This window comes from Meleagris gallopavo, chromosome 5 (assembly GCF_905368555.1).
Source record: "Meleagris gallopavo chromosome 5, MGAL_WU_HG_1.1, whole genome shotgun sequence".
NCBI classification, from domain to species: Eukaryota; Metazoa; Chordata; class Aves; order Galliformes; family Phasianidae; genus Meleagris; species Meleagris gallopavo.
In genome coordinates this window covers 5,322,859-5,333,287 of record NC_139408.1, presented here as the reverse complement: position 1 = coordinate 5,333,287, position 10,429 = coordinate 5,322,859, and the positions used below count along the sequence as shown (strand labels likewise).

Genomic DNA, 10,429 nt, shown 5'->3' with positions numbered 1-10,429 from the left:
TTTGCCTGGTTTTATTATGTGCGCTTCGTATGCCAACATCAACAAAGTCAACATATGTACTGCTGCAAAAAAAAGTTTGTTTTTTATAATACTCAGGGGACTCTGAAATGGGCCTATGCTAAATAACTCTGAGAAAAATAATGTCAGTTCACCTACATGAACCAATGGTTTGCCATGTGTCGGTAAGACTTGCTGTAAAAAACAAGATGCAAGCCTATTGCAATCGTCCCATTTCAGGGTCTCCCTCAAACCAAGGATCTCAGCAGGTCAGCCTTTGCCAGGGAATTTCCAAGGAGCTACAGATGTCATTGAACCATGAAATTTGGACTTTGCAGAAATCCTGAAGCCAAGGTGGGAGTCAGAATGACTGTGCCATTCCTGGTAGGAAGCAATGTTGACATTCCTACTCCAATACTGAGTCAGATGTTTCCCAGAAACTGGGGAGGTGGTCACAGCTCTGGTATGCTCTAATTATTGGAAATCAACTTCCAAACAGAACTTGCCTATTTTTAAATCCCTCGTTCTCAACTGGCAACCCAGTCCTAAGCCATAGGTCAGTGCTGACCTCCTCTCTGAGATGTTGAAGTGACTCAAAAATATTTTTCTAGCTGTGTTTTCCTACCCATGGTCAAGCATGATTGCAGCAAAGCACTCATTTGATGGCTAATACTCAAGTATTGCAAAATGTCACTTAAAAAGTCTTCTAGAGGTTCTAGAGTCCTAGAGATTTATGTTGAACAACAGTGTACCTACATGTCCTCTCCTGGGCTGTTGTCTTCAGTGCCACACCTTCTATGGGGCTAAACCAAGGGCTCTGTAAGGTGGTTCAGTGCACTAGAAGATGCTACAATTTCACCTTAAGAAGGAAACAAAAGGGATGAAAAGTGGCATGCTGAATCCAGTCCTAATTTACCATGGACAGACAAAGCTTTCTTGAAATGTGTAGGCGTGGCACTTGGGGCGTGGTTAGTGGGCATGGTGGTGTTGGGTTGAACGTTGGACAAGATCGTAAGAGGTCTTTTCCAATCTTAATGATTTTATGATTTTATCCATTGCTTACTGGGAGAGGACTTCATACTTGTGATTGCACATAGCTCCAACATCCTTTTCCCAGGGATGGTATGTGACTAATGTGCAGGCAAATTAACATAGCCAAATCACTCTTATCTACTCCATTAGGCAGCCCAAACATTGTTTCCCACTATACCTACTCCTCAGTGCAACTATGCTATCAATCAGTACTCCTCAGTTCAGTGAATTTTAAGGAATGAAGAATTACAGCTAGTGCTATAATTCACTCTCTCTGCAAAGTAATTTGGAACACAATGAGATAAGAGTTGTCAGCAGGTCTAAAACACTCAAAAGCAATGCTAAGCACAGTTTTGTTTATGGCTTCTGTCTGGAGCAGGTGGGGATGGCCTTCAGGCCGTAAAAGTGGAGCATAGAATATTTAGACTTGGTCACAACTGATCGCTCACATTTATTGAAAAACAATCTCACCTGGAGCACGCTGCTCACCATAATGTGTGGCTATATTACTTTGGTGCAATTTAGAAACATAAACAGTAGTCATGGTATTTACATACAGAATGTGCTAGAGGTGTAACCCACACAGTTATAAACATACGTATAAACATGATATATAAACAATAATTTTACATGTTACCTTCCCATAATATTCCAGCACACCACCACACATACAGACACCACAATACTTTAGAAGACTTCCTCCTGACTGTTGGGTTTCTTTACCTGTCTATGTACCAACACAACAAACAAGACAATGACACAGGAAACTCTAAGCAGGATGGCCTTCTCCTTAATTGCAAATACCTTATCTCAAATAGACCAGCACAATGAGAATAAATTAGTTAAACAGCTTCAGTTATTCTATAGTATCATAGGTTAGCCACAAGGAGGTGTGTTTCCAAAGTCAGCTTAGCTCAGGAAATTGTTGTCTTACTCTACGATAAGCCTAGAAGAACATCTAGAGTCTTTTACTATGAAAATCCAACTTCTGGGAGTGTACAGTGCAGGCATCTTTGAGAAATTCACATTGTACTTAGGGATTAATCTGCAGAGTATGTGCAAAATTAAAGAAGCCTTGATTTCTGCGTTGTCTAAAAGCTACTGAAGTACAGACACGAGGAAGAGATTCCCTCACTTCAGCTTCTACCAGTAAGAAAAACAAGACTTTGGCATTTGTTTCCAAACAGGCTTTGTTTAGTCTGTAACCCAAAGCTCTGTTTTCCCAGCACTCTACCACGACGTCCTTCTATCCATAAGGCACCTTGACAAGTAACTGAACTCCTTCCTTGTCCACGACCCTTTTAAAGCTAAGGGGATTTACATCATCACCCCAGTGAACATACAGTGTGAAAGACCGAAACTTAACTCAGTGCGGAATCCAAAGCACAAGATGAGCAGAAAAACAAATCAGCATTTTCTTCCCTCAAACTTATGGTTTCTCACTGTATGGAAACAGACATTAAGCAAGAAAGAAACTAAAAATAAGAAGAAATTACATCTTAGAAAACACAACATGTAAACTATTTCCAGAAAATACCTAATTCAAAACAACCCCTAATGTTTTATATTTTTAAGATTTAGACAACAGGTGAAGGCTGCAAATAAGAAAAGCTCCGGACTTTTGGTATCTTTTAGCAAAGATCCGGTGATCAGTTCAGCCTGGCAGAATTCAATTCTCTGTTTGTAAGAATCATATGTATAGCCTCAAGCAAATCAAAATTGTCAAGAGTTCCATTTGGACCAAAATAAAAATAGCTGAAAAGTGTCAAATGTATAAACTGGGAAGTCTGTGAGCTTGAGTCTGCTAACATCTACTTTATGAAAGTAACATCGAGGGGGAAAAGCTGAAAGGGGGAAAAGCAGGGATATAAAGCAAGCTTTGCTCAAGTCTTTGGGAAATTTCTGAACACTGTTTTTGCTTTTCACCCTTTTTGTCAGCATACAGCAAAGTTTACTTTCTCTGTTTGGTACCTAGAAACTGTCAGAGAAAATGTCAGCTGCCAACTCCGTTTTCTCAGTGCCAGTGCATTCGTCAACAGGAACTGGAGGAATATACAGCAAAGTGTCAGCTCTGCCACAGAGTATTCCTGTTCCTGTAAGCAGTGTTACACTGATGCACAACTGCTAAGCTGTTTTATCTAAATCATAGCTACATAGTTTGGAGGGTCATACCAAGTTTTCGCTCTCATGTGAGTGATGTCACAGGAGAAAGTCCTGAAGTTGAAAACCTCATTACTTGCTGTTCTGATGTGCACTTCTTAAAAATAAAAGTTCTTCTTGTGAATGAGATCTTCTTGGTTCCTCAGTATTTTCTCACTGTAACGAGCAGTGCTGGTTTCTCCTCAACAGAAAACCAGGAAGGTAGTTTAGGTATAACCAGACAGGACCAACAGGACTGTGTTTTGGACATCACCATCAGTTTTTTCACAGCAACTCAATTATTTTAAGTCAGTGTAGTCTTTTTTTTTTTTGCAGTGGCCTTTCCTCAAGCCATTGTGTCAATGTCCATTTGAAACAAGAGGCTGAGGGAAGCGAGGAACTCCCATGACCTGCAGTGGATCAGGTTGCTAAAAATCAGCCTCACAATGCCACCGACTCTCATCTTTCTCTCAGCAGGACGTCTATGCAAAGATGCAATCAGTTATTCCAACTGATTCAATGAGTGTTTTAGAAAGGAAAAGAGAAAACAGTCAAATGAGGGAAAATTATCTGCTGAGGACTTCCCCAGGAAGCTCATCAGCAAGCAGACCTAAAACTCAAGTATCATACACACATGTGTGTATGCACATATACTCCTACATGCTAATATCTGGTTGATTTTTTGACTATTTGGCCTTTTTTTTTTTTTTTTTTTTAAGGAATTTTAAAAGCAAACAAACATACGTTGTGCTCTCAGTAGGGAAACAACACAAGATTTTATCTCTTTAAATCCCACCAAGATGCTTTCCTGGAAGTGCTGATGAGACTGTTGAGTGTGTCCTCCTGGCAGCTCCTCTGGCTTATCCATGCCGTGCAACCAAACTTGTTAGGATCATGAAACCCCTTTCAATGGAATTTTATTGTCTGTGCAGCGTTGAGTGGAATAACCTCTTCTGTTCTTATTCTTCCAAGACTGATCGCATCTCCTCAAGTTCTCTCTCAGTTTCTGAATCCTGGAAATGCAATACAAGGCATTAATACACAGGCTAATTCAATATAGTTAAAAAAGATAATTCCCCTTTTCTTCTCCAACCCCACACCAGGTTTTAAGGTATAGTCTAACCTTATGTTTTTCCTCCTAATGCTTCTCTTTTCATACTTGTCTCTCAGCAGCCTATTAAAATTCTCCAAATATCAAAGAGAGTTTCTGTCATGCTTCCTTTTGAGAAAACTGAAAACCAGAGCAGTGGATTTCAAACCTTTGCTCCTTTGAGGACTCTCCTACTCTGGCCAAATGTCCTTTTTTTTTTTTACCCTTCTCAATCTGATGGAAATTATTTGATTGCCTCTTTGGGATGAAACAAGCTTTGCCATTTGCAAAGACTCAGCCAAAGCCACTAAAATACTGGCATCCTCACTGATTTCCCACTTTTAATTTCAGATCAGAAGAGAGTTAACTGTTCCTGACTTTTCTGCCCACAGCTCTTGGCTGCTCTTTCCTGCAAATCTCAGTGCTTTCCTGGTTTAATCCTTACGCCTCCAATATACAAAGAAAAAAAAATCCTCTATTTATCTGATATACCATTCCAACTCTGGAATGATTTCCAAGAAGTGGATGGCGAGGAGGCTCCTCATTTGGCAGAGCTGGGATATTTCCTTCTGGAAGAAGGGATATTTTTTCTGCTTGTTGCCCTGGTTTCCCAGCAGCAGTACTGGCCAGTGCCCTGCAGGTGGTAGCACAGGCAAGTCAGCACTGATAGATGGTGGGCCAAGATCTATTGCACACCTGTGCTGTGAATTTCAGCAATACTTTTGCTACAGCAACCCAGAGGCCTTAAAAACACAGTGGCAGGAAAATCTGGCATATACTTCTGCCTTACATCCAAGATTCCGTCAGACTAAGGCTGAAGGCATGAGACTAGGAGGATCCTGGTCACTTTGCTGCATTTTTCTCCACAACGCAAAGAACAGCAGATTGGTATCACGAATGTTTTTATTTAGTTTCTACCTGGCACTAATTTGATGGCACCTTCTATACAGTTTCAGCTTAACAGAAAAAGTGCAAAGGAAAAAGAAAGTGGAAAAGAGCTCCCAGATGGGAAACACAATCACGTGGCAGTTTCTGAAATGCAGTACAATCTGCTCTCTGAAACCCTGTGAAAGCAATAGAAGAGCTAAAATATCCTAGATAGAGAAAAGCAAATGCTGAGCAGCACACCCAGACTCCTGATCTGATCCAGCTTGGAGGAGCTTAGGAGCCAATCTGGCACCAAGAGCTTTAAAAGCAACAGATAGGAACTACTAGATGACTAAGGTGCAAAAAAGTCTACATCCTTCAGTTCTTTGGGTCTAACTCAGAGAGTGCCTAAAATACTTCATTAAGAGCTTAAAGTGAAAATCGAAAGTCTTAAATTGAAACCATTCAGCTTGTCTTTAGCAATTAACACCTTAATGCAAATGCAGTCTATAATGTTGATCAGCCCAAAGAACACGCATGCCAAGTCAGACTGCCAGAGAAAGTCTTGACCTTAAGTTAAATGACTGGGATTTTAGAAAATTTCCCTATGATTAATTTTTCCACATAACAAATATGCAGAGGATTTTACATAACCATATTTGATTTGAAGGGTCAAATGCATACAACATGAAATTAGTTTTGGTTTCTTTTCTTTTTGGAAAATAATCCTATACCTCTTTATTGTTAACTGGCAGTTCTGAAGCAAGATTCATCCAGAGAAGAGCTGCAGAGTTGTTCCCCAGGTCCTTGTAGCACTGAAGGAAAAATGACAACGTGAGGAGAGTTAAACAGGGGGAACAAAAGATGAAACAGGCAGCAGAAAGTAACTGAGCAATTTTGTAATCTGACAACTGATAAAAAAGGATTATTTCTCCCTTAGGCATTTGCACGGTATAGTTTCAGGCTTGATAATCACCATCAAGTTATGGAATAATAGATTTTTCTTTTTTTTTTTTCTTTTTTTTTTTTTTTAATGTTTTGGACAAGGAGATCTTTTTGGCAGAAGATTTTAAGGTCTCCTGTGATTTTCAGCATCTTCCACCATTTTTATTTCCACTTCCACAGCCACCATTCCTCACGCTGCTTTCATCATAAAACCTCAACACCAGCAGCATATCATCTGATGAAGCTTTAACTCCCCAGGCCTTTGAAAATCAGGTCCAAGTGCAAGCACTGTAACATCTCATATTTACAGGTCTCTGAGGTTTCACATCTTTCATCGTGAACTTCTCAAGCAGCACAGGAACAGACAGCTCTAAGTAACACAAAGGGGTCTGGTGCCTAGAGAGTCACAGAGGCAATGGAGGACTGCAAAATCAGCGTGCTAGAAGGAAATGATTGCTAAAAAGCAGAAGCTAATCACTGTTGCAATTACTTCAAAAAGCCAGCGCTCCTTTAGGATCGTGACAACAGGGTATGTGCATTTTGGTGGTTTTGGGTGTATCAGTTCTGAAAGAGAACTCTCTGCTCTGCTGTGAATTCAATGTCAATACACCTCTTGAATTCAGAACAGATAGTGTCATGGACATCCTTGGAGCCTTCAGGAATCCCATGTCCCTGAGCATCAGTCAAAACAATCAGTAGATGACTATAAATCTCAATTCTTTATTCTTTTGAAGTTTGACCCATTAGAACACTACTTCCCGGAAAATTAAGGAGATACAAATTGAACTACTACAATTTTGTGATGAAGGATGTGATCCAAAATGACCAACTCTGGGACTGGGTAAAATAAAACCAAATAGATTTAAGTACTCCTATTAACTTCTATGCTGATTTGCAGAGTATTTCTGAAGCTCAGCCACATCTGCCAGACATGTGGTGAACTATGAGCCCAGTAACAATGTATTGGCTCATTCGGTTATAATTTAACCACTATGAAATCCAGATTTTTTTTACATCAACTCTGAAAATTTATCAGATCATGATTTGCAAGAATTTGCTGCTGCTTCAGCTTCCCTGAAAGTAAGTTCCAATTCTTTACAAGACATTCAGGAAGTGACTTTGAATTTGCATGACTGCTGGCCATATTTACAAACAGAGCAAGATGCAATCAAGAGCACATTCATCAGGGTGCATAAGCTGTCAGAAACAAAAGGCTTGCTGGTTTACATATACATCACTTAATCTACATAGTCTCATCACTGAACAGATGTAATGAGTGACAGTGTATGATCCAGCTTGTGTGAAGGCCACCACATCTACAGAGTTCTCCTCCTTTGGTTGCCTTTGTTTTTCTTTAACAAGACACTATGAAATAAATTCTGTATATAGGTTTAGAGATGCATTTAATACTTTACTTCTTCCTCGTGATGCACTTCCTGTATACATCACAGAAATCCAAAACTTATAAAATCTTGCTCCTACATGGAGTAATTTCAGTGTGTGTACAACAATCCATCCAAAGATGCATATGTATTTTTTAAGATGAATAGTTCTTATCCTAGAAACACATAACTGTACTCAATAAAGTGACAGGTTACCTTGGCAATGTACACTCTTACTGCTTTGGAAAATCCTGGGCTTAGCTCCTCGACCTAGAACAGCAGAGAGAAAGGGTCAGGCAGAGAAAAGCAAATATGAGGATATGCAAAGGACAGTTTGAAAGCTGTTTCAAATTTTTCCATCTCTTCATTAGATAAGGAAGCCACACTTTTTCAAGTCCATACATCACTTTTCATAGGCTAGTCTGGCTGCATTAGTAAAAGCCCTCATACTTTCCCTGTTCCACTGCAAACAAACCCTTTGTAGCACACCCTGTGTTCTATTTATTCAAATTTCACAATGCATGCAACCAAGACATCAGAACCCGGGTATCAGAGCAAGCAATGAGAACTCAATGCAGACAGTGTTCCTCTTCTTAATTCTGTTGTCTGGTTTTAGACCTAGCTCAGCTTGTGAATAACCCAGAGCTGCAATTCTTGAGATGATTTCCATTCCCTTGGAACGTGCTAACTGTGGCTGAATGCTGAAATGGACTCTGCTGAGCATATAGGAAGTGCACTTGTTCAGGGTGTGACCAAAGCTAAAAGCTCAGAAAAATCCAAATTCCTGTTTCAAACCACTGAGCTATTCTAACTCATCAAGAGTTCTTCTCTATTGAGAAGAAAGAACATACTTTGCTTCAAACTTTGCTCTCAAATGATTTAATCATTTTGGCTAAAATTAGGCTGAAAAGCAGACTGCCTAGGGCAGACACCTACCACAGACTTACCCTTAACATTTAGGCAAAATGACAAGAAATTGATAAAATCTGATAACCCCTAACACTCTGCAGAACTGCTGGCCCAATCTATGAGTTATAAAGTGGTAGGGGCAATTTGTTTCTGCAACATTTCATCAGAGGTGTATCTATGTAAAAAAAACCCATATCTGACTCTGAAAGCTTAAAAACTTGTGTTCAAAAGTCTGGAGAATCTAATCAAAAGCCTTTATTAAAATATTCTGAGGGAAATTAAAGTGACAAAATGTTATGACTACCTATGCAAGTGTTCCTAGGGATGAACCTAAACAGATCTTACAAGATCATGAAAAGAGTACAGGCCACATGCATTTAACACCAAGCAATGAATTCATCAGATTTTGCAGCATTTAAAAGGAAAATCAAAACCCTTTGAAAATATTTGGAATGCTCTGGATCTAGTTCTGAGCTCTTGAAAATCATGTTCTTCCACCTGGCTGTTCTATAATAGAGGCCCCTAACTTTCTGCTTCCACCAGTTTTTCCTCTTCAGATTCTAGTCGATAGAGAGATATCATGAAGCACTTGGAGAGCGATGAGCTTAAGCAGAACACAAGTACTCAAATTCAATGCTTGTGGTTACATTTGTCAGTGTACGTTTGTCAGTGATTCTCCTGAGTGTCAGATTTCAGTACCTTTAAGAAGTTTTGCAGCGCATCCTGTACAGTGGCTGTAGGAGGGGTTTCAAACAAAGCAGAAGCAGTCTTTTTTTCGAGCCATCCCAGATGGGAAACCTGCAGAGACAGCAAGATGAAATCATCAAACCCATGTATGCAAAGACAGTGAATTAACTGGTTTCTTGTAGCTGCTTCAGGCACCTGGGAGAAGACCAAAAATCTTGGTAGTACCAGTAGATTCTGGTCAAGCACCCAAATCCAGCTACGGATTTAAACCTGATTTGCTTTTCTTTGTCCTATAGTGCTAGTCACCACTTGCAGGTTCATCCATCAGCTGCCATATGCATAGTGTTAAATACAGGATTTGTCTCTACAACTCAGTATCGCAGCAGAGCAGCTGTGTGGGTGGTCTGAAATCCCAAAGCTTCTCAGCACAACCACACCAGCTCCTGGCAGTTTTCACGTATATATCAGAGCAAAGGCACATATGCAACCCTCCTGTCTCCCTTCTATGTGGATCTGCCTCTGTTTCTCAGCTTCTGAGCTGTGAGAGCAGGAAGGCTGAGCAGAAAGTTCTGAACAGAGTGCAGAGCTTTCACTGGCTGAGCTTGTTGCTCCTCTGTAATTAACCAAGTCAATTACCTTGGCTACAATCTCTGCCACGTAATTTCATTTCTGACAGCAGCAAAGCACTTACAAACTGCATAAAGCAAAAAGCAGATAGTTACTGCAAGCCCTTATTTCTTTTTATAGACACTAAATCTGACTTACGGCATTTGACTCCAAGCTTTTCCTAGTCAAGAAATATAAAGCAGTCTGCACAATTCTAATATCTCCAATACTTTGTGTAGCAGAAGAACCACATGCAAAGGATTATAGAGTTGTACTGTGTGCAGAAGCTCTTGCCAGCCCCAAAATGTCGTTGATCACATCCATGTGTGCTTAAAGGTGGTTTGTTTTTACGGAGTAAAGCAGGGCAAACAGTAAGCTAGTTTGCAGCTAGTGCTTTTCTTAGCCCATTCCTTGCCGTGCCAGCTTCCATGCCACCTGCAGAGACTAAAACATGAAGGCTGGAACCCCAAACTTGTATTCATTGGATAAGGTTTCAATTCACCTAGCTTTAATCCACCTAGCTTTCACTCAAACAAGGAACTAAATTCCAGGGAAGAAATAAGTAATCAACATTAACAAGCTGTTTTACCTGGTAACACCACCTGCCCAAAAGGTAGTAAGACTTTGGGTCCTCAGGTTTCAGAGCAATCGCTTTATCAATGTGTTCCTATGGAAAATCATCACCAACACACATTATGTTCTTGTTAGAAGCCAAGAGCAGATGAGCATGTATGGAAAGAGGAAAGGAATAAGCCCACAATTGGTCAGTGATCAG

General features: G+C 40.1%; 1 protein-coding gene across 1 annotated transcript in view; it reads right to left on the bottom strand.

The window, feature by feature from the left end:
- Positions 1–1,460: 1,460 nt before the first annotated feature.
- RMDN3 (regulator of microtubule dynamics 3) overlaps positions 1,461–10,429 on the bottom strand; it is a 32,240-nt gene continuing 23,271 nt past the window's right edge. Inside the window, exons 8-12 of the mRNA XM_010710910.4 lie at positions 10,244–10,321; positions 9,061–9,159; positions 7,669–7,722; positions 5,860–5,940; positions 1,461–4,181 (exon numbers count right to left, since the gene is read on the bottom strand). Coding sequence (XP_010709212.3) covers positions 4,128–4,181; positions 5,860–5,940; positions 7,669–7,722; positions 9,061–9,159; positions 10,244–10,321 — 366 coding nt within the window. The 3' untranslated portion in view covers positions 1,461–4,127. The remainder of the gene's footprint in view (positions 4,182–5,859; positions 5,941–7,668; positions 7,723–9,060; positions 9,160–10,243; positions 10,322–10,429) is intronic.